This window comes from Stigmatopora nigra, chromosome 9 (assembly GCF_051989575.1).
Source record: "Stigmatopora nigra isolate UIUO_SnigA chromosome 9, RoL_Snig_1.1, whole genome shotgun sequence".
Lineage (NCBI taxonomy): Eukaryota > Metazoa > Chordata > Actinopteri > Syngnathiformes > Syngnathidae > Stigmatopora > Stigmatopora nigra.
In genome coordinates this window covers 8,781,710-8,806,387 of record NC_135516.1, presented here as the reverse complement: position 1 = coordinate 8,806,387, position 24,678 = coordinate 8,781,710, and the positions used below count along the sequence as shown (strand labels likewise).

General features: G+C 39.8%; 3 protein-coding genes across 5 annotated transcripts; 1 reads left to right on the top strand and 2 right to left on the bottom strand.

The window, feature by feature from the left end:
• Nucleotides 1–1,840: 1,840 nt before the first annotated feature.
• LOC144202152 (angiopoietin-related protein 1-like) lies at nt 1,841–10,010 on the bottom strand. Its single transcript, XM_077725162.1, has 5 exons — nt 9,670–10,010; nt 6,878–7,719; nt 4,765–4,958; nt 3,590–3,860; nt 1,841–3,515 (listed from the first exon to the last, which is right to left on the bottom strand). Exons 2-5 carry the CDS (start codon nt 7,677–7,679, stop codon nt 3,325–3,327), a joined length of 1,458 nt encoding a protein of 485 aa, XP_077581288.1. The 5' UTR covers nt 7,680–7,719; nt 9,670–10,010; the 3' UTR covers nt 1,841–3,324.
• Nucleotides 10,011–15,955: 5,945 nt separating this feature from the next.
• On the bottom strand, nt 15,956–21,857 carry LOC144202198 (leucine-rich repeat-containing protein 52-like). 3 transcript variants are annotated; one of them, XM_077725258.1, is made up of 3 exons: nt 21,456–21,857; nt 19,619–20,851; nt 15,956–16,575 (listed from the first exon to the last, which is right to left on the bottom strand). In XM_077725258.1, the coding sequence occupies exons 2-3, from the start codon at nt 20,247–20,249 to the stop codon at nt 16,250–16,252; spliced, it is 957 nt and encodes a 318-aa protein (XP_077581384.1). In that variant the 5' UTR covers nt 20,250–20,851; nt 21,456–21,857; the 3' UTR covers nt 15,956–16,249. The 3 variants fall into 3 exon arrangements, with proteins under 3 accessions (XP_077581384.1, XP_077581386.1, XP_077581387.1); XM_077725260.1 differs by having other exon boundaries at nt 21,572–21,857; XM_077725261.1 differs by having other exon boundaries at nt 19,619–20,647; nt 21,572–21,857.
• A 493-nt stretch (nt 21,858–22,350) lies between these two features.
• mgst3a (microsomal glutathione S-transferase 3a) lies at nt 22,351–24,279 on the top strand. Its single transcript, XM_077724333.1, has 6 exons — nt 22,351–22,492; nt 23,257–23,381; nt 23,473–23,549; nt 23,634–23,691; nt 23,773–23,845; nt 23,922–24,279. Exons 2-6 carry the CDS (start codon nt 23,265–23,267, stop codon nt 24,065–24,067), a joined length of 471 nt encoding a protein of 156 aa, XP_077580459.1. The 5' UTR covers nt 22,351–22,492; nt 23,257–23,264; the 3' UTR covers nt 24,068–24,279.
• The last annotated feature ends 399 nt before the right edge of the window (nt 24,280–24,678 follow it).

Here is a 24,678-nt window from a genome sequence, read left to right as displayed (position 1 = left end):
TGTTTTGAAAACAAAAACAAAACAGCACAGGAAACGTGTAAAACTAACTAACCACTAGAGGGCAGCAATGTATCATTAAATGGTCTTTTCGAGAGAGCCCAATACATTTGAATACAACTCACTATTTAACCATTGACATTTATTTTATGCAAAAAAATATGTATTTATAACCCATCACTAATACTTTTGACCAACTTGAAATTATTTGCCTTACTGAATGTTTCTAGGCTGACATCCCGTCCGGTTGTTGGAATGTGTTATTTATATCATTGTGAAAGTAGTTTTTGTTGGCTACTTTACTGCAAAAAATGTTACCAAAAAAAAAAAAAACATTTATTATCTGCCTGTCTTCCCTTTAAATAACCCTTCTGTGACATTATCAAAAATATTTGGATAGTAAAGTAGGAAAAGGTTACCATTTGTCAAATATGTGAACCTTTCCACTGTAGGGGTAATTTTTGGAGCATAAGTCTGCATTGAAATTATGCATTTTACCAATAATCTCCCTTTTAAACACACACACGCACATTGAGGCCTATTTTCCCCTATTTCTAAATATGTTTGATGAAGGAACATCTATCTACTTGTGAGGCCAGCAGAAGGTTAGGAAACACATGGCAAATGACTGCAGTGCACATAGTTGTACAGTATGTTAAATAAATGCATGTTTCATTCATATCATAATAATAATAGTCAAGCCAAAATATCATAACAAAATATATTATTATTTTTCCCTCACTCTCTTTCTAGAGGCTGCTGTGTTTACAATAATTAAACAGTTGCATACTCCTTTGGTGCTCATGAAGTCTTCAATAAACTTTAGCACATAAACTCTGGAATCAAATTTCGCGGCCCCAACAAGATCTTTCTGCTTTTGAAGCGACAAACGTTGATTTTAAAGTCTCCTGTTTACCATGTGATCATGTAAGGAAATTAGATTAAAAAAAGGAGCATGTCCTGTCATGTTATAGTGGAAAGTGTGACTGTCTGGGTACTAACAGACATGTTTAATCACGTGCCTGCTAATAGGCTGCTGAAACTGCACCGGTATTCTTCTTCTGTTTGTTTTAGCTGGTTTGTATTCGTAGCTTGGATAACGTGTCCCTACAATTAAACAAACCTCCGTTAAATAAATCAAATTTTCACAATCTCAGCACTTGCCTTCGTGTTTCACAGCAACACGGAAAATCACTTGTACAAACTTGCAATGGAAACTGCATCAATGTGTGGCAGACTGAGCCTTCCCAGATCCTTTCAAATGATTATCCATTTTAAACAAGTGTCTGTTCAGCTTTAAATCAAAAGGGCATAGAAGAACCAACATTCTTAGGTGGTTGAACTGCTTCACTCCAGGCATAAATTAGTCGTGGTGCTTATTTTCTGTAAAAACAGCTTCACATCCTGTCAGTTGATGACACAAACTTAGCTTTCGCGGGCCAATGAATCTCTGGCAAATTTTGCAATACAACATGGAGTCGTAAATATCCTCCGGAACAAATCTTCCTTCTTTCATGCGTGACCCTTTTCTTGTGGTGGAATATTGGAATTTAACCAGAAACTTTCACCAAAGAACTGCCACTTTTCCAAATTGTCATTTCATAGGCCATTTCTAGCCAGAAAATGCATTAATAGGCTAAAGACTTAATTTAAAGGGATAACATCAACAATTGTATGACGGATACTCTGAAAAATGTATTAAATTATTGTGGTTATGAGTCATAGACAAACAGATAAATTGTTTTTTTTCCATTTCCATTCCATTTTCCATTTATCAACAAAAAAATGTGTTACCACTCTGAATGAAGTGTTATTGTGAAATTTATATCTGTCTTCCGTCAATGTGTTTCTGAACCAGGGATCACACAATCATGAGAGATGAACAGAACTGTGTATTTCAATATTAGTCGAGTACAGAATGTTCCAGGACATTACTCTGACTACTTTCATTCTTTCCATTAAGACAATCTGACTCGGACTACTTTCTTTCTTTCTATTAAGACAATCTGTTTCTTCTCCTAAATTGGAAATAACCATGGATTTTTATAAAATTCACATCCATTTGATACATTTTAAACGTGCGAGCCACCTTGACAAAGAATAACAAAAAACAACAAATACAATTTGCTGTACTAAATAGCACAAAACAAAAAGAAATGACTATTTTATAAAGTGTAACCTCAATTCTCAATTCTGGCTGCTATTGACCATAATAAATGTCCAATCCACTTGAAGTGGGAGAGCTGACAGATGTGAAAACCAATGTTATCAAACAGCAAGACAGTTGGATTTATAGTTAAAAGAAGGCTGTTTTCAATGTGTTGATAAACACAAGCCAGTTCAAAGCTCTTCTCTTCAAAAAGAATACAAACTTTACTTTCATATCAGTGCTTACTTATACTGCGTACACTACCCAGTTGGCAAAAGAAAATACAAGTTCAAAAGGTTTTATGTGGAAAGAATGTAAATGTCTGTGTTTTTAAAAAAGGAGCAAGAGGGAATAACTGGAAATCTGGACTGATTCCATCATCTTTTTTTATTATTACTTCATGTCGGCCTTACGAAATGCGTTTCTTGTCATTTATTCAAGTGACTTTAACTTTTTAACTTGCAAAACAACACAAAGTTCCACAAGAAATTTAGTAAAATAAGCATGAAATCCATAAGCGAGAAGAAAATATATCGATATACATCCTTTCCTTTAGGACACCGGGTCCTTTTTATTATTATGATAAGTTAAATACATATAAATTACTGTTACTGCTCAAAGTAGTGACATATATCGCACCAAGATCATTTGAAGTGTTGTGAGAAAATGATTTTCAAAGAAAAATGAAAAGGATTAGAGAGGGATTGAGTCAAAAAGGAAACTTGAAACAAACTTTTTTTCCAGTTTCCAGGATCTAATGCACAAGTTAAACACCCAAAATGTATGTTTCCTTCAGATGTTTATATTGGCAGTGAGGTAGGAAGAGCTACTGTACATTAGAATATTAACCTCCTGTTTTTTAATGTAGCAAGAATAAAGAAAACTTGAATGAGTTCGATTTTTATGGGATTATCTAATTTTATAACACTAATTCAACTGCACCTGCAGTTGTTAATTCTCCTTACCCAATGCATATTTATATAATATTGGTATAGCTCTCAATTTATGCTTTTACGGTACGCATTTACATATAAACAGAGAAGTCCAATCTGTAAAAGGAGAGATTGCTATGGGCTAAAGATGTTGATCCCAATCTCCTTTAAAGGATAATTTTTAATGTCACGCTTTGAAATGAGTTTCAAGTTTTACGTGTGGGCGGACCAGTAGAGTCCAGTGTCTTATCCATCAATGGGACGAATCATCAAACGGACCGACTTCATTGAGTAGAAGCCCCCGCCGTAATCAGCCCAGAAGATTCCGTCTTGGAATTTGCTTCTGTAGACTCCACCGCTGTACCACACCCCATTCAGATTGGCTTGGCCACAAGCGTTGTACCACCAGCCTCCTTTATGGAAATGGGCACAGTTGCCTGCCAAGGGAAGATGATAATGTTGGCTTTTAGTTCAAGAACTGCAATTTATTGATGAGCTGTTAAATAAATACCTGAGAAGGCGTCCTTGTCTCGATCCAGAGTAGTAAATTGTTTTCCGTTGTGACTGCTCAGGGAGTCGCCAGCATTGCCTCGATACGTGCCCAATCTAAGCCGGTAGCCTTCACTCTCTGGTTCCAGGTGGAAGCTACTATATTGAGCATACACCTTCTTGTCCATCCAGTCTTCCAGCTCCACCTGTAGCTTATAGTCACCCTGACGTCCAAGTTTGTAAATGCCTTCCAGACCGAGCCAGTATTCCCCATCTGTGTTGCCAAATCCACTCTGGGAGAAAACAAAAAAAGATTACAATGAAGATGAGGGCAAAACATTTGCAGGGTTTTTACTTTGAATACTTCAAGATCATGAGGCAAATATTTTCTGGTTATCACAGTAACCCAGGCAATAGTCGATTCCTTTTGGATTCAAAAGATTAATTTCTGAAAATAATCCTCAGGATTCCAGTAATCACGAACAGGAAAACTGGCTTGGCTTTTTTTGTGTTGACTAACCATGAACATTCTGGCAATATGCCTGGAGAACACTTTATGCAGTAGAGATGGTTGAGGTTTGCGATTGTGGATTAGTCAAGTCAGCCAACATTTGATGAATAATGGGGAGTTTGGTTTAAACCCCTCCCCTCTTGGATTGCGTGAGTCTCCATGAACGTACTTGTTGTGGTTTTTGGAGGCGAGCATAGCGGCGACTCAATGTCAAAGAGCGCAATTTAACTCTCACTTAGCCATTATTTTGTTGAATGAAGCAGTGAATAGCCAACCAAAACTTGCCGCAATGACATACACCACCTATTCCTCACAGATCTTTGATGAGAGGGCCCATGTGTAGCAGCAGTATTTACTAAGCCAACCAGCTATCCGTCTAGGAAAGCACTGCAGTAGTAGCGGTTTTGGAAAAAGAAAAAGAAAAAAAACCTACAGATTGAGCTGTGGAACATACTTTTCCATTGGGGCCAGATAATATTTCATAATGGAAATCTCAAACGAAAAAAAAGCCTGCGATGAATAACACTGCTGACGCAGCATAATCTTTTACAATGAAAACACAAGGATTTTGACCTATAGGAAATCGTCCCCCTGAAAGGTTCCTGTTAGTCTTATAAAAGGGAGCTCTGTTATCTCTGGCTGAAACTTTCTGAGGTTGAGGAAACACCAAAAGTCAGTGCCATCACCTTGTAATTTTCCCAGTTCCTGAAGAAGTTAACAGAGCCGTCTTTCCTGCTGAGAATTACAGTCCAGCCTCCGTTGTCCATGTCTTGTTCACACCAGACCTGCATGGACTTCTCCGCCTCATCAGGTTTGATCAGGTACATGCCGCTGGTGACGTGGCCGGCCTCTTGAGCCTCCAGGCAGTCTCGGAATGGACCTTTTTTGGAAAAGACAATGTTATTATAATTCAAATCTGCCAGTTGGCCTGTCTTTCCTTTGTCAGATAGTCAATCAGTATGTCTGTCTAAGAATCTATCCAGTGTACATTCATTCAAATAGATTGGAAGCCCATCACAGTTAATGGGAATTGGCATTATGGTATGTTTCCAGCAGAACCGTGTGATTATCCGCCCATCTTTATACCAGTGGTTCCCAAAAAAAGTACCAGTACTTGCATGTAGGTTTTCTAGACAAAAGATTGACTAAATTTAAAGTGTTATATATATTTTTTTTAAAGTTTAGTTGTATTCAATTTAAACTACAAAATATTCACATTTATGTTTAAGAACTAGTTTCCCCCAATATGATAGACTTCTAATTCATGTTTCAGTGCCTCTGATAGTGAATTGGACATCTAGCATTGTCAATGGCAACCAAGGAGTTAATGTTACTACAACATAGAGCAACATATTGTTACATATGATACTTGCTGCAAAATATTCGCACTCTCCCCTGTCATTGGCATAGCAACAAAGTGAAATACTATACTAATATGTTGGAGTAACATAAACAAGATGTGATCTTGTGCTACTGTGAATTCGGCAGACTGTAATTTGTTAATCTGGGTAATTACTTCAGCGACTACTATATTCTGTGTTTTGTTTATGTTTAGGATTTTCTTCCCGTTGAACATTTCAATCGCCGTTTACAAAGAATCGCTTAGAACCAGCTGCGCTGCTAGACAAGCTTTTGCTTGGGTAAGACATTTTTATGAGATTTAATGCAAAACATTGCCTTTTGTTGACATCTGGTCGGCCAAACGGCCTCTCACAGCCTCAGTAATTGAAAACATAGTCGTCATAGGCGGCTCAATGATTGTCTGGGAAACGCAGAGGAAAGAAGGGCTAATTAGGTCACTTAATTAATTAGCTACCCTCATTCCTTCGTTAACTATTGTATACAGTCTGGTATTCATCAAGGCAATTCCTGTATGGCTCGGGAATTTTCAATTACAATCACGTGTGTCATACTCAACAGTCTATGCAACTAATGATATAGTAGGAACACAAATATATATTCTATATTCTCTTTTCTCCATGGAGTAGTTTATGAAATATTAAGTACTGGATTTGGTATCCCAGGGCACTTAGTGGTTTGAGCCTATCATGCCAGTCTTGGGTTTGGTCCATGTCTGCAAAGCAATGGAACAGTCTTGAAAAGGATCATTTCCATATACAGCCGCACAGAAACCTTACACACTTTATTATTCTTGGGTGAGGGGGAGCCAAATGTGCGAGGAATTTCTGTTGATGAGCAAAATCGGCCAACTGAGGGTTTTCTTTGCTTTGCTTTAAGTCCCCAGTCTGGTTTCAGACATGACAGCATTTTTGTTTCCACACTGGTATTTACGCTTACTGTTGAGCAAGGAGCCCAACTGCAGCTGAATTTGCAGATCTTTAACCTTTGAAAATGGGGCCACCAGACCACCTGCAGCTGAAATCAAATTCAGCATGTATAATTTTGTTATGGTTGACCTGCAAAGTGTTGAATGCTGCGCAAATAAATCAATAAATTGCCATAAAAGACGATTTTAATGCTTTTTAAATGTTCCAACATCACCATTTTCTAGAGCCTCATTACCAAACATTACAGACTCTTTTTGGGATGAAAAAAACCTGGAAATGTTATATACTATTTTCTTCCTTCTGTTATCCAGTAACTTTTTTTATAATTTAAAAGACAGAAAATAGAAGAATTTTGTGGGACTTTTAACTTGTAACACAATTTTACGGACCGATTAAAGTTTAAATTTCCCCTAGGTATGAGTGTGAGTGTGTATGGTCTCATGACTCTATTGTGGTCTATTAGGATATAATGATGTGATTTCTGAAACACTTAGCATGTTTATTAACTTACCTTCAGCACTAAAGTTAGTCTGAGGCGGTTTCTGAACTTCCAGGGTGCCGCCAGTCGGGGACGGCCCAGATCGAGAGCCCCGTTCACGGGCGAACCCTCCACTGTTATCCCCTCGGATCTCGTTGGTGATCCGCGGGACGTTGACCGGAATATTCTCAGGCACCACGTGCACCATAGGAGGGCCAAGCGGTGGCGGCTCTTGTCGGCGATCCTGCATTTTCATGCAACTTTCTTCCAGCGCGCTAATCACCACCGATTGGTTATTTACCATTGCCGACAGAGCGGCATATTTGGCCTCCAATTCCTTATAACGAGAGGTCAGCCGCAGTGATTCGGCGGTGGCGTTAAGAATCCGTGTCTCCAACTGAGCCAGTTCTAGCGAGTTGTCCCTCTTCCTGATGATTTCATGCAGCAACTGCATGTACAGCTGCGTCACCCGAGAATTCATGTTCCTACTTTCTTTCCTCAGGAGCTTCATCTCGTTTACCAGGTTGCCGTCTACGTCCACTACCAGTTTCAGGGTCTCCATTTCTCGTCTTTGCTTTGAGAGAAGGTCACGCACCGATGCCACATCCAGGCGAGTCACCCGGTCTTTGTCTGGGACGGGGCCACTGGTAGCACAGATGGGGCCTGTGATCTTCTGCTCAGGAACTAGAAAGGTATATGAGCACTTGGAGTTGTCTCCATTGGCCTCTGGAGCTCTTCTTGCCCGGGAGATGAGAGGATTTTGGATGAGGGCTTGACTGGTGCTCCATAAGGACAGACTCAACAAAGTAAACAAGTTCCACATTCCAGGTCCCATTGTTCTTGTTTTGTTGCTTTCTCACGATAAACAAAGATTTCTGTGATGACAAATGAAAGAAGAGAACATTTTCCTTAGAGCAGTTGTTTTCAGACTTATCACACATCAATATTGGCTGTTTTATTTCCATATAAAATCTCATCTTTTCCAAAAACAGCAAGATATGATCCAAAATGCTAATCATGAATGACTTCACTATACACAAGGAGTTGTTTCATACTTACTCTTAGATGATAATCACAAAGACAGTCATAAAAATCAAGCTTCTCCTCAATAACAAAGATCGGACTTCTGTCAAAGTCATCAAAAAAAGCCTACTGGGTAATTGGACCTGTGATTCTTTTGTGGTTGAGGTAGAGACATGCCACCCACCTACCAAAATGGTCAAAAATCTTATTTTCAGTGCTTTTACTTGTGGCTTGTCTTTAATTATAGCCCTTCATCAGTGTCAGGTATCTGGGTGTGGACAGTTCCTGAATCTGTTTTTAACATGGTTTACCTGAACTAACCTTGTGAGGAGAGATAGAGAGAAAAAGAAAAAAATAACATAAAAGTTTTTCTCTACTATTCACAGCACAATAGTGGAAAACATTTAATGGACATATTTTTTCCGTCTTGGCTGCTCCCAATCAGAAAATCTGATTTTTTTCAGCAAAATAGAGGAAATTGATGGGTTTCAGAACCAGTGGGGAGAAGAGGAAAGACTGATTTATGAGCGCTGTGTTATTGAGTCAACTTTTGGCAGGAGCACATGTTCTTTGCTTCTTATTGGTTTTGACAGCATCTCAAATGGAGAAGAAGAGGGTGACGTTCAACTATTCAAAAAGTAAAAGATGTTTCTGCCTTGGCTCTGTGAGTCGGGCTAATGGAACGCCAGCTTTGAGCTGATTTTGGCATGACGGGGCGCATCCTTCCAGAAGGCCGTCTGAGGTCTGTATGGCCAAGGCGATAAAACCAAGGCATGGAAGGCTCCTGGTACGACCTACTTTTCAGTGGAGCTCATCCAAACAAGCCAAACAAGAAAAATAGCAAAAGAAGAGAAATATATATACAAGCTAGAGACATCGACAGAACGCTTGCTTGGATCATTCCTGTGGTCTTGATGTGTACTGATGAGTCTGCACCACAGCAAATGGGAGCCATCCCAAATCACTAGAGAAGCTCAAACTGCTGCTTAAGCAGAATAATAATTCTTTGGAAAATGATGTTTTAAATCACAACAACTTAGTTGCAGAGGGAACATGTCCACCCCAGACGTCCACACATTTTCAGCAACTCCCTGTAGCTGTCACATATGGACAGTAAACAATATTCTGCTTGTTGTATGACATTATAAACCATCTAAGGGGAAAGGAAAAGACACTCGGTGGAAAATGGGCCGTGTGTCAGAGCTCCGAAACGCCTTGGCACTGTCAGTCTGTTAATTTCGCCCGCAGGGAACTTTTTCCTGTCTTTTTGCAATCATCTCTCGTCTACGCAATGTGAGCTCCTTATATGAATCTCACAAGGAGCCCGTGGCCTGACAGGAGAGACAGAGTTTACACGCCGGCTCCGCAGACGTCATAGGCATTCTTGACGTAAAGGCCCTCCTCACCACGGCAGTTTAACCTCTCATTTTATCGCCAGCGATCATTCCGATATTTTACATAAACATGACCAACTTTACAAACTTGCCACCCATTGGCGATGACCCCGAAATAACTGAGGTACATGTGTGGTATAAAATATAACTTTCCCCCTTTTTACTGTCTAAGAGTACAGACTACGCCAATTATCCTTTTTTTTCTTAGAACAGACGGATCTAATCATGCTCTGTTTGGGTCTCCTGAGGGATGACATATGAGCTTTATACATACTGTTTATGATGAGGAGGGCCGCTAAAAGACATGCAAAAAATGGTTGAAAAATGACTTACTTTATAGCAGCGACTAAAGAATGTCAATAGGTGGATTTTTTTCCCATTCCTTCTCAATTTAGATTGACCTCTTACCTTTTTGTGGTTGTCAGCGGTCCAGTAGAAGCTGGTTGAAGGGTCCGGGTCTTATTTGCGTGGAGTTATCCTACCCTCCATGCTCTCCTCACGCTCCTTTGCTCTCATTGAGAATGAAGGCCCACTCGCAGCCGACCCGGCACGGTAGAAGAACACAAGAGGGTGGTCCATGTACAAAAAAGAGGGAGGCTGATGCTTTGGTTTCCTCAGTAGTCACGGGGAAGAGGAGACTTGGCCCTGCCTTCTTGTGCTGATATCATGTCAGAATTTATAGCCAATGAGCCCCTCCTCTTCAAGACGATTGACCATATTGTCTTAACTTCTGACCAAATTGAATGTACGATGTTGACAGTCTGCTAGCTTTAAGATGGTCTGTTTTGGATCTGATTCCGTGTGTCTCGTGGCGGTCCAAAATGGAATCGGCAGCTGTGTTTATGCGCTCATGAGGACAATGTATGGCAAGACGCCCCTTCGGCACAGTGTTTTGAAAGTGGAAGGAAGCTCAGGCTTTGATGAAATTGGCTTGCTCTGCATGGGGAGATGTGCTTAACCATGTGGGAGGACGGCTTTGCTTATGATATTTGGGACAGGATGTTTTTATTTGTCTTGTGTGTTAGAGCATGGCGTGTGGGGTCTTTTGCGTGACCCTGAAAAAGTCGTGTATGCTTGTAAATGAGTGCAAGTGATTGTCATTGCTTAGTACATGGTAGATGGATAAATACGCTGGATGTCCAGTCTATAAATGGATTGGATGTCTTTTGCCGTCAATGATATACATTTAGTTAGCAAATATAGAATGAAATCATTGTGTTCAGGTCGCTTGCATTGGTTTACCGCAATAAATGTTTGATTCATTTATTTTTTTTGTGGATAATTTAGTAATAGTAATAGGAGTGACATTTGGGATATTGACGTGGCATAGCGAATTTGCCAATGCCACTGTTTTAGTTGATGTCACAGACTGCTCAACATTTGTTTTGTTCCGAATGCCTTGTGGGGGTCCAATGGATTATGTGATTTAACTTGCATTTGCGATAAAAATAGACTCCAGCCTCAGTTTTAGTCTCTTGTGACATTGTACAGCGAGTCAAGTGTCATACTGTGTACGTACTGGATGTGTTTAACACACATGAGTATTTGGCTAAGTTCAGTAACCCAAATCTAATGCACATATTTTATTTACAAAAAATCTCAAAGCTCACGACCAGAATATATGGATGGAAACAAAAAGGAGAGTGCAGACGAACATTTCTTCCAGCTTTTAAATGCCAAAAATATACAGAATAAATCTATGACTGATCTAAGAAAGCTAATATTGGCATATTTGGATGGGAAAAGGTCTCTGCAAACATCAGTAAATAATGCAAAAGAAGGAAATAGAAGCTTCATATATAAGTAAAATGCAATTTTCCAGAAGCATGAATTGTCCCAAGCATTGGGCAGCCAAAGGGTAAAAATAGAGAGTCTTCTGGGGGCTCGTCAACAGGTTCTTCCCTCGGTTGCATCTTTGGATGTTTCAGGTGGGATGGGAATCAGCATTTGTGGAGGACAGACAGGAGCTGGTATTCTTGGGTCTGCTCGCCACTGGAGTTAACTCCTGTGGTGTCCTGTCAACAAAGAAAAACCTCAAAGAAAGGATTTGCTGCCTCACTATACTTTCATTATATTTAGAAGACATACAAGCCTCCCTATGTCATAGAGCTCCGAGCTATAAATTTACTCACTACGCTCAGTGCATTTCCTGTTTCACTGACAACGCTGTTGTGCATGTTTAGGTAAGTGGAGAGTCTAATGAGAAGCAGTTGTGTGAGGCCCTGAGAAGGTACAGAGACAGAAAGTTTTTCACCCAAGAGGCCCTCTTCCATCTTTCCAATTTTACCACTGACTCTCAAAAACCACAACCAGAAATGCTGAAGGTGATGCAGTTCCGCTCATTCCCGTTCGGAATACCAGAAATCAACATACTCAATGTATGAGTAATCTTTGTGAATGGAAAAACTACATGTCAGTTGAAGGCCTTCCCGCATGAATGGGGACAAAATTATGCTTCAAATGAAGTTCTGCTGCTGATTTGGCTCTTAGGTATGCTGTAGCTGGTTCAGAGGGCCATGGAAAGCCACCCCGCAAGTCTTCACATCCACCTGGTGGCCGCAGCTTGTGTGTTCAATCTCATCACCTTTCCGAGGCCACGTCTGTACACCTGAACCTAATATATAAGTAAAAACAATTATTGTAAAATGTTTGTATTTTCGAAGTAAATATGGATGTTTTTATTTCATACCTTTACAAACAGATATCTAGTAAAGTACGGCAATGTTTGCATGTTGATTAAGGTAGAACGTAACACAAAACGGTGCTCATGATATGATTAACTTCATTTTGGTTTGTTCATTATGTTCAAGCTTTTGGGCAAAGACAAGTGAGGGAAGAAAAAATGGTTTAGAGGTTTATTTTTTGTATTTTTAGGGAAGAGCGTTCTCTTTTTGGGTGGTTCTTTTGCTGTTGGTCTGTGATGATGTCAATTTTTAAGTTTTTAAATGAGTTTGGCCAAAGTTTTGAATTTTAACACATTAGCTACCAGAGAATTTTAACACATTAGCGACCAGAGATGGAAAGAAAATCCCAAACGACATAAAAGCACATTCTTGTCTTATTTCTGCTACTCATAGTCAATGGGAATAAAAAAGTTAAATTATTCTTCCAACCATGTCAGTCGAACTACTCTTTTCTTCTAAGAAGCTTAAAAAATAAATACTGAGGAAACTTCTGGAATTAGGGAAACGTTTTAGACTTCAATTAATCATGTGTGGTAGTGGCCTACTTAAAACAACAATAGTTAAGTATATTTCTGTGTTCCTCTATAGCGGACTCCACTCTGAAATTTGCTTTAGTTTTAGTTTAAGTTTAAGAAATTGACTATTTACACTGAGTGCAGTTCCACAACACTACCAAGTAGAACCAAAATGTTATCCGTTTGACCTTTGAGGACTTGCAGCGATTATTCACTGCTGGCCGCTGCCATTTAAAATGGAATTGATGCCTGTGACTGTAAATGGCAGGGAATGATTAATTATGGATTAGGATAAAGCCACTTGCTTCAGACATTTTAAGCTACAGGGCTATTCATTTTGTCTTCACTCTAAACGATAGATTCTCCATGGCTGAATTTACTGTGTTTCCCTGACAATTATATATAAGCTTCAGGGCCTAAGATCCCAGCATGAGGAATATTTATGAGGTGGGCGGTTGTCGGTCATGGCAAACGTATCTCAATCGGCCTTTCTGACTCAATCCTCCTCTCAGCTTCTCATTAGAGCTGTATGCCGGAAAGGGATAGCGTGGTTGGACTTCTGAAGGCTTTGAATGTGCATCCGGACATGCACAACATCATCAGAGGACTATTGGAGAACTCTTCAACGAACAAGCGTTGCCTGGCATTTCTGAGCAGGATTTTCTGGTCTAAAATGTCATCATGAATTTATGAATGCATGGTATTGAACTGCACTCAGTGGAGCGATAGATGGAGAGAAAATAGTGTCATGTGTGCAGGCATTTTAATGTGTATTTTTTTGTATATTGAATGAATGAGTGCACAGCTTGCAGGTCAAATACTTCTAACCATTTGTGCAAAAAAAATGCCACTAGAGGGTGCTTCAGAGCTTTGGCTTTTACACTAGTTTTCACAACAACTGAGACAGGGTGATGTAGTATACATAAAGCCAAAGTGATGCAGTAAATACCCTTGCTTCCCTGCATTGTTGGATGAGTTGAATACAAGAGAGTTGACTGGAATTAGAGTATTGTTAGTTTTATCTGAGAAAAATATAATGCAGTCTCAGTCAGGGGTAGGCAACCTATGGCTCTGGAGCCATATGTGGCTCTTTCCATGGGTGCATATAGCTCTCCACTAATCTGTGAGGTAAAATATGGAAATCACTATTGAGAGATACGAGTCCTGAATGCACCAATGTGGCATTGAGACTAGATTTAGCACCACTTTATTCATAATTTAGTTTTTCATTACTACTGATTGATTAGCAACAGCGTAACAATGTTGTCAAAAGAAATCAGAGACTTATTGTGATTAAAAAGTGGTGAAATCACAAAAAAAAAATCTGGTATGTGAATAGTTTGCAACCAATTAAGTGTGTCTCTGCCATAGTTGGCTGGGATAGGCTCCAGCGCCCCCGCAACCCTCCTCAGACAAACGTCCAATCCTTATCGCCTGGAAGGGCCTCAACTGTATAATCAAAACGTTCCAGGCTTGGTGTTGGAAAGTCACCGCGACCAGTCATTTTACTCTGTAGTTGTAGAAAAGGTATTCTGAGAGTTATTCTCACGTGCATAGTGACTTATAAGGCCATGAGTAGAGGTGTCAAATGTACACGCATGCGTTTCGATTTCTGTTTGTGGCTAGCGTGTGATACATGAGACAGTGATGAGAACAAGGTTGTCTCACAGTCAATGACGAGGTCATTGGAAACATAGTTCTAGTTTGCATCTAATTGTAGTTCTGACTTACTTTTCCTACCTCCTAGTGTATTTAAAGGCTCAAGTCAACTGTGAATATCAAATATCTCATTTGCATTCATTTTCATGCTCAAAATTTTGGTTTAACAAAATCCACTTAATATTTTAACTAAAGCGCTTTGGGCAGATTTCATTCCTTGGCATTCTGATTCTCCATTTGCTCTATTTAAGCTGGCTTAGCTGGATTCTGACATCATACTTGTATCACCCTGATCATTAAAAAGTGCACAATCATAGATCCCAAAATGGAAAGAATAAAAAAATAAAAAAACAAGATGGAGAGAGAAATAGAGCTGTCACAAAGGAAACTGCTCAAAAATATGTTTTAAGAAAAACAAAGCCTGAGGTGAAGCTAAAAAGAGATCAGCTTCAAATAAATAAAAGATAAAGTATGATGCTGGACAGCATTATATTTTTGGCAGTAGTTGGAATAAAAAATACTCGGATTCTTTAAAGAGTCGGTCTGTCAGTCTTGGAATTGTAGCTTTAGGATTTTCATTATCGCATTTAACGGATGCTTTGCATCCATCATATTTGAAGCATGCACAGGCACAAATAATATTTGGGCATACACTGTCGCCTTTACAATATTATGAAGCATACAAATGTGTTTGTGTGTTTGCACGGAAAGATATTCTTTGAAATGACCTTGGGGAGGAGCACAGTACTGGCAGGCCCTTGAGCCAATGCGCCGATATGGAAAAGTGCCCAAGGCAGCATCCGCCGCCATGCCAAGCAACTTCCTGTCGTCTGTCAATCATCAGCCAGAGGACAGCTACTCATAATAGTTACTTTTCATCCCCTATATCTAAATTTGGAAGTCATTTTGTATTTTCTTCCTACTTAGACAGCGTGATTGTGTGCATTTGTGTGTAAGATGAAGATGAGATGGTCAATTATGTTAAGTTAGTGACGCTAAGACTTGATGTCATATCTCTCATCAGCAAGCCAAATAGGGCGACCATTCAGCCTGGAGTTTAGTAGATATACACGAGTGTGCACAAGCGTAAAGGGCTGGAGGCGGGAAAATTTCTAGGTCTAAATATATATTTGTTCATAGAGAGATCCAAACATGGGTAGTGTTGATGAATGGAAAAGAAATCTGGATATATTATCTATTATCTTAATTCCTTCAATGTCATTTAATTGGGGTTTTTGTTCATGTGAAGAGAGAAGAGATTTTGCCAGAATGTGAGATGGATGACTTTATGTTGGCAAGAAACACATCTGGTAAATGCACTAAATCAGTTATTGCTTTTAACTGTTGTCATGATGCATTGAAGTGATAATATTTTGTTAAAAGCCTTTAATCAGTCCGGCAAAAATTCAATAACCTGACCCTTTTAAGACAGGTCAAAAAATGTATGTGAAATGTAATGAGGGACTTTAAATAAACGGATAAAAATATATAAAACTTTCTATAACAGTGCCTTGGATAGGACATACTTGGTCATCTCATTCTTTACACTGAGTGTTTTTTATTCATTTTTTAATGAATGGAATTTTTACTCTAAAAAGAACAGACACCACCTTTAGTTTATGCATTTTAGTGGAAATAACCTAATTTAATTGATTGTAAGCCCACAGAATGACATTTTTAAAAATGTGTAATTGTAGAGAAAAATATAAACAAACGCCAGTATTTTTAGGATCGGTTGCTTAACATGGGAACAGATATTATATGAATGCTGTTACTATTTTAGCCAATCAAATGTATTAGTGTATACTATGTATGTGGACAAATCTGACTTCATCGTATTTCTCAATTAAAACATTATTTATTCCATTACCACAGGCCTAAAAAAATGTATGATTCGTATAGTACTTAAATCATTTGAGCAACCATTTTTCAGATGAAGGTCATTCAGTCTTCACAGTGAACCTGACTAACCAAAATTAATGGAAAACAAGTAACCTCCACATTGCATTAGGAAATGGCTCCTCCTCACTGTTCCATGCAAATGAGGGTCCATCCGGGAGGTCCCGGAAATAGTCAGGAGGTACTACTTGAACCCAAAGTGGCCAAGTTGAGTACCATCCACATAATGTTTTAAACCGTGTGTTTTAACAAAGCGTTCTCCTGTTCACCCCTGACCCGTGCGGTCCGCCCCGATTCCGTGTCGCCCTCCTCTTCGTCATCTATTTCCAGCTGTTCGTCTTTCTTCTTGATGTAGCGCTCATAAAGCACCATGATGACCCCCATGACCCAGGCCAGCACTGTCCCCGCGGCAAAGATGACAAAACCAATGATGACGAAGAAAAGATAGTCCCAAGATCCTAAGGTGTGGTGGCACAACGTCCGTAGTTGGACTCCAGCCTCGCCTAGACGACGGCCCCGGAGGTCGTCTGGGGAATCGCAGATGGTCTGGCCTGCATCTGTTACACATGTACAGTAAAGTGTCATCAGACATCAGGTTTACAGAGTGAATCATTGATCCTATTAGTCGTAGTTCTCCTTTTACAACCCTTATGATTCTTGAGGTATTGATTAAAACAAAAGAAAAATTATATCTAAAAAAAAAAAACGTTAGTAAGAGAGGACCCAAGTGGTTTGTGCGTCGACCTCACTGTTCTGAGATCGAGGGTTCAATGCCAGGTTTGGAACTTCCAGTGTGGAGTTTGCATGTGTAGAAAAATACACTATATAAGTACTCTCCATTTACTATTTAATGTTATAGTATATATAATTTTCAAAACATGATGATTGGAAATGAGGACATTTGCAAAAGGAGTTTGTATTACCACTGCAAAAGTAATCGGCATAATCAGAAGTGCGTGTGAGTGTTGTAATGAGATTGCATTGCCAGCGGTGTAAGCACACAGCATCATGACTTTTAGCACGCTTTAATCGCGGCTTATTTTAGAAGCGTTACAAAGATCTTCTATTACTTTGACAGAAAAAAAATGTTTGCTTCTCTGTATTCTCACGAACCATAAATAGCCTCTCAGGAGGCCTCTCAGATTACCCGTGCTGCCTGATAAATAATTCAAAGGGTAACGTATTGTTTTGTAGAGAACATATTCACTTGGTGAGAGCTGCACGTGCATCACAATATTGGCTTCTTTAATAAAAGAAAATGATGGCTTCCTAAGTAATGCTATTGTGACTTCATGCAGCTTTAAATTACAAGCAAAAAACACACACTGAGGGAGTATTATTCAAATCCCTTTTTTCTGCTTTTGTATGTTGCTGAAACTAAAAAATAAAGGGAGAAAACTAACTGGGACATTAGAACAATAAAGTATCTTATAAAAAGTTGAAATATTTTGTTTCTTTTTGTCACATTTGCAAAAAAATGGTCTGGCAGACAATTTTAAAAGATGATTTTTGAGAAAATAATCCTTAATTCTAGGTTTTCTGTCACTCAGTACGAATTAGGAATACACAAAGATTTGTAATAAAGACTTTGGATTTTCCACAGATTAAATTCCACACCGGGAAATTCCCAAAAGGAGCCATCCAAAGACTTTGCTGTCCAAAGAAAGGTTTTTATGACACTTTTTCTCCAATATAACATGGAAAAAACATCTCTATTTTTCTCCTGAAACTAAGCTTCCACTCAATTCTCATAAAACCACCCTGATCTTCAAACAATATTCCTTCTGCTGGCAAATCCCTTTTCTTTCCCTAATTAAGGAAATGATGCAAAATGAGCCTCTGGCTAAGGAATAAAAAATGCACAACCTTCCCAAATCTTATCTTTTGTCCTCCCTGTGCATTTACCTCACCTGCTATCGTCTCTATCCTTGTATTTTTCACGCCATCTGTGCACGTGCAGCCACGAAGGAAACCCTTCCAGCTCTCTACCGTCTCCCCCTCACCGAAAAAATCAAACAACATCAAAACGTGAGGGCTTTCCCTTCTGCTTCCCCCCATCCTCACTGCGCTCTATTTCTAGACACCCCCTTATGTAACAACCGAGGGAGCTGCTAATCTAACCGAGGAGAACGACACAGAGGAGAATCTGTTGGTTCCTTCCTCTTCCTTAAGCTCTCTTGCCCAATGCGTCTCCAAAAATGAAGTGACAAGCCTGCCATGTCTGGGTAGGGAGGGTTTGGGTTTGCTTATGGCAGGTGAAGCATAGATGTGATTTAACTAAGGAACTTATCGTGGCTGTCTCTAAAAGTAACACTCTCCCAAAAAGTCACACTCTCATCCATCTTTTCAAAGCTGCTTTGGGCGATAAAATAATAATATTGTCCTCCTAGAACCTTTCCGGCAGCTGTCACACAGAAAGACTAAATTAAGTGAAATAAAAGTACGAATATAGGCCAGCTCTTTCAGGACACCCCTTAAGACTAAGCTGCAGGGTTTGAGTGGGAGCGGGTGTTTAGGGGACGCCTTTTTAAACGGCGGCGTTGGAATTATGACCGGCTTCTTCCCTCACTAAGTCAAACTATAAATAGCAGCTGCCCTTTTATGCAGTCACACGTCCACAGTAGTTCCACATAAAAACAAGGCTCGAATTAAGACACCTTTTGAAGGGTAGCATTCATGTCTGGTCAACCCATAATAAATTGATTAGTCATGGAACAATGGTTCTTTGTGGACACGGCTTGCAGATGTGAATTATCGAGTACGTGAGAGAATCACGCGGCCTAGCTGCTCATGCACCTGCGTCGTTCATCCTGGGTTTTATTTGATAGGACGTTATCATGCTCCACTTCCGTCACCGGAATCTCGGAGCGGATAATTTTCAGGAGGTCACTGACCTGCAAAGAGTGGAGATTTTTGTTTTTCAGAGGTGCACACTTTTATTCAAATCGTCCATTCCTAGGTTTGGAACTTCTTTGTATGTATCATTTTCTACTTCCTAAAAACATGTATGGTAGGCTAGTTGACCTCTCTAAATTGCCCAAAGGTATAATTGTGAGTATGAATGGTTGTGAATCTCATGCTGCCCTGTGATTGGCTGGACACCAATTAAGGGTGTTCCTTTCCTAATGGCCATTAGACATCCCACGACCTATGTGAGGATAAGCAGAATGGAAAATAAATGAAAGAATTCTATCAAAATCAGGTTACTTGGGTGATAATGATAGAGTACGCTAGAAATAAAGTTATGATGACAGCATACAGTAACCTTTTATTTTACAAAGCCACCATATGTACACTAAGAAAACACAATATACTGTAATGGTGTTGAAATATGAAGCAAAATGCATCAAATTGTCTTCCACTGTAGAGGCTCCCTTTCTAAAATTTTTATTATTTGTATTCTTTTAATGTATGTGCAAGTTAATAAATTAGTTGAAATTGAAAACTATTTTTGTGATTCCACTCTTTTATTGAAAAAGCAATTATAAAGCTACAAAACTGATATTGCCTGGACCAGATCACCTTTGTAGAGCATCCAATAACAACACACATCTAGCCATTTAATTTTGCCATTAGGAAAATAAGGAAATAGTGTACCACCTTGAAATTTGAAGCCCTCCAAGTGGACCCACAGACTGAGTTCCTCGGTCCCGCACTCGCAGCTCCAGGGGTTCCCACTCAGGCCCAGTGAGCGTAAGGCTGGCAACGATATCAAGGTACTGATGTTGAGCCCCGTCAAGTTGTTCCGGCTCACGTCGAGAACCTGAAGGGCCAGGTTTTCCACAAAAGCATCCGGGTGTATCTCAGACAGGGAGGGATTGTCCGTCATCCTCAACATAACCAAGCTGTCTAAGGGAGCAAATGTCCTGTCCTCGATGGTGGCCAGAATATTGAAGGAAAGGTCAAGATAGGCCAACTTCCTAAGATTCCCAAAGGTGGATTGGGAGATCTCCGTCAAAGTATTGTTGCTACAGTCCAGGTAGACCAGATCAGAGAGGTAGTTGAGCGCCAGAGCGGGAAGCTCGGCGATGACGTTGTTGGAGATGATGAGTTGTCGGGTAGCCAGCGGCAAGTCCGCTGGGAAGCTGCTCAAGTGTTGCCCGGCGCATTGGACCACCAGCTGCTCGTCGCATACGCACCGCTCGGGGCACCCCGACGACAGCAACGGGGACGCCAACCCCCGCGTGGAAAGCAGGAGGACAACCAGGAGGAGCCGCGGGGCAAGACGCATGACAACGCCGAGGGCTTCATCCAGCCCGCTCGGAGAAATCCGCGCACGCTTACATTCTTCATGGACCGCCGCCAGACCGAGAGCGCGAGGACAGGGTCGTTTCCACGGAGGTCGGCTGGGAGATTGTTGCCCTTGGCACCTCTTTGATATTTCAGCTCATCCTGTCAGCTGGTTCTAATCCCAATCCATCGGACGGCCGATGACTTCACGGCGGTTTTCATACCTTGTGGTATAACGACAGTACTGAATTTCTTTCAGCGGATGGTGCTGCCAGTCGTGCACGTTGCGCGCGGTCAGTTGTCATGCTTGGCTGTGGCCGCCTCTCTCGCCTTCCGAACCCAAACCCCAGAGAGGGTAGGGGGGGCTTCTCATGGGAGGGTTGACTCACCGGGCAGCGGCTGCAATTGGAACCAAACAGTAATCCAATGCGTTCGCATGACCTATTTGCTCCAGCGTTTTACAGTGGCTTCGCCCGTTACACGTGCCTCTTGCGAGTGTGTGCACGCATCCGCCCGCCTGTGTGCCAGATGCTCACGTTGATTGATCATGAAACATGTATAATTGCAGCATGTGTGCCAGTTTGTGCCATGTGCTCTTTAAACCTGAGGGAATTACACCACAGAATAGTTATATTAAAAAATAATCTGGAGACTTGGTAAATAATTATTTGGAGCAAAAATAACAAAATAGTTTGTTGCTGCCCAAAAAATAGCTAGTAGTCGTTAAACTAACTTATAGTTGGGCTTCTGGTTGTGAGATAATAGTTTTGTATGTGCAATATTAAGTAAATAAGTAGCAATGTAGCAAAGAATATCATTGCACTAACAATTCACAGTTATCCATGGGTTTTTGTGGGATTTATTTGGGTACTTTGGTGATCTGGTTGAACACCCTAAATTGCATGGAGAACAGTCTCAAAACAATAATGTCAAAGTTAAAGGCTTCAAACAAGATCCTCTGATTGGTATTAGTGTCCCTCTGTGGAAACCAATCCCTGCCCTAACCCTTGAACAAAACAAAACAAAGTACGTTTCCTCCACTTTATGAGCAGCATTGGGTGCAGAAATGATGTTTTGCAAACAAATTTGTGACTCCCTACTTCCAAATTCTAAAACGGCAAGTTATATTTGACCATATCTGTCATACAAAGAAGTCTATCCGTTCTCCATATACTAGTATAAAGACATCAAATAAACTCCCCCTTACCAAAAATAATCTTTACTGACATTTAGCTCCTGGCTGCACCTTTGCACCAATCCAAAATAAGAATGTGTGCTCTGTGAGCAGATGATGAGAGATGGGATGGGACAGGGTGGTCTTACATGTTGTGCTCCTCATCCGGTCTGAATCTATTCTTGGTTTCTTGTGTAGGTGTTCAAGTGCTGAATCAGACTCAGAATGATGAAAGTGGTGAAGCAGATGTGCTCTCTGAGAAGCCTCCTTATCAATGTCAACAACACGATGGAGGCACAATTTGACTTTCACACGTGTAGGAGGCCAGACGTATCTTCCGGGTGGACCTGTTGGTCAAGATCTGATTCAAATAGTCGCCTTAAGTGTTCAATGTTCACTGATGGTATGTCGACATCTAGCGACGAATGCTTGGTCATCAGTTGGTCCATTCATAAATAAATTGGAAGACTGCTTTATTATTATTATTACAATGTTTGGTTGAGATGAAAGACAACATTTCATAAAGAATGTAACAGGAATAATTAAATGTGGTTCTAGATGAAACTTACAAGCATTTATGTTGGAAGGCACATAGTTATTAAAGATGATGTGATAGAAGATTCACAGCACAAAATAAAAAATATATATTTTATTTTTTAAATCAACAGAGCAAAATACACATGGACCAGGTACACTTATTGGGATTCATGTCTTTCACCTGTTTTTTCATTATATTATGATTAATTGATCTACGTTTGGATTAAAAAATATTATATATTATAATTATGATATATGTATTATTTTAAGTATTTGCATTTCATTGTACTCGTTTCTTTTTCGCTATTATTCTCTATTGGAATTGTGGATTCCTGCATTAATGGATCCTTCAATTATCATGTATCAATTTGATTTATTGATGAATAGATTCAGAAGTTGCGCAAGCGATGTTTGACAGCCACGCCCACCACGTGCAAATGAGTCATCTACGACGAACACGGAAATTGGATTTAACTTTGTTGCGCTGTGCTTGTTTGTAACTTGTACATTTGTCGCTGCGTGTCATCTGCAAGGTTAGTGTTTTTCTTCTCTTCCTCTGACTCAATTGCAAATTGATCTCTAGTAGACTACTACCTTTTCCAACTGTATTTTGGGAGCATGCTGAAATGACGCTGCTGTTTCCTTTGACCTTTTTTAAGGACACATATTTCTCCATTGCTGCTTGTGTAGTATTTTCATAGAAAATAATAAGGCTAGCATTTTGATTAAAGCTCTGATTTGAAGGATCTAGAAAATACAAATTAACCCAGAGTCATTTGGATCAAATTTGCCGTTTGTCTTTATATAATTGTTGAGAAATATGACATCAGATTGTATCATAGAAAATAGGTTATTTCTCCTGCACAATCAGAGATATTCCTATCCTGCATTGGGTGGAAATGACAGGGATAGACGTCCAATTCATTTGAATGCGGTTGATCTGGCTGTGAATTATTAATTTTCAATGTCATTGACAGAGATGGACGTCCGACCCATTTGAAAAAGCAGTGATTTTTTTCTTCCAATAAATTACTGTAATTACTCTCTTACAGTAGAATTTTGGAGTTGAGGTACATATTGTGGCTTCAAAGCAAAGCATATAATGTTAATATATATAACATTATACACTATTAGAGATTTTCCTATCACACCCCCCTTTTTGCAAATTCATTCTTGCAGCACAATGTATAATCTGATATAAGAAATTAAAAATAAATCATCCAATGGGCTAATTAAACTATCTTGCATGTGATTTTCTTGATATGCATTCATGCTTGAACTATGCTATTTCCCTCAGGTGTCAAGATGGTTGTTCTATCAAAAGAGTATGGCTGTGTAGTGCTCACCGGTGTTGCCAGTTTTGTCATGGTGGGACATCTAGCAGTACAAGTGGCTAAAGCTCGCAAGAAGTACAACGTGCCAGTAAGTGGCAAGATTGACATTAAAAAAAGAAAAAAAATGTTCCATTTGATCTGAAACCCCCCTACGATCGCTCACTTGTCTTGTTTTACAGTACCCTAAGATGTACCTGGAGGGTAATAGCGAAGATGCCAACATTTTTAACTGCATTCAACGTGCACACCAGAACACGTGAGTAGAGCTAGTTGCAGGCAAAAGTAATGTGTATGGCATTTTTTAAAATTTGTTTTTCTCTAAACCAACATCACATTTTAGTTTGGAACTCTACCCAGCCTTCCTTTTCTGCCTTGCTGTCGGTGGCTTGCATTGTCCCGTAAGTTGAACCCTTCTTCCTTAAGACTTAAACAATCTCATGGACTCCAACTAAAATGGAAGCATCTATGTCGGCTTGTAGCGTCTCACTAGTGGACTGGGAGCCATCTGGATCATTGGTCGAGAGGTGTATGCGCACGGATACTCAACAGGAGGTTAGACCGTCTAGTGCTATTGTTGCTTTTTGTCTTTTTTTTTTTTTAAATTTGGACATTTAAATCTCTCCACCAGATCCTGAAAAACGAGTGCGAGGTGCCTTTGGGAATTTGGCTCTCCTTGGAATGATTCTGACCACTGCCAATTTTGGACGCCACTTGCTGGGTTGGACACCTCCTCAATTTAGGTCTTTCGGTGGAGTTAAAAAATGTTGTTCCTAAGATGAAACGATATAGCCAGTCACTTGAACATTGCCATATTTCTCGCTGGCCTTGTTACATATACTCATGAATGAGTCACCCTAGGTGGCCTGACTGGTTTTCAGTTTTGGGAGGGGCCTCCCTTAGACTAACGAAGAGGGTGTTGGCACTCCAAGAATACAAATGCTCTTCCTAATTGTATTTTTTAAATAAATGCAACATACCACATCAGAGCTATATTTTCATCTATTCTTACAAGTGTCTAATACACTTGAAATAGTGTTCTGTGACAAAATGTCACTTATTTCCTGAAAATTAGAGCTGATAATCATACACCAGCAAGACAAGTATTTCAAATTGCTCTTTGTTGCATAGCTGTGGTTTTCTTAGACAGACATTGTGTCTGCCATCCCATATGAAGGCACGATGACCTAATTTTTTTTACTATATTATTGTTAAAAAAATGTATTTAAACTTCTGATTTGTGTATTGTCTCTAACCAGTATGGAGAAGCTGTTTTTTGAGCGATTCCAAAACATTTTAAGATCTACAAAACTCACTGCCACTGACGGCAATTAACGTCCAAACCATTCAACCTGAGATGGATGGCAGTTATCATTCAAAAATGGGCT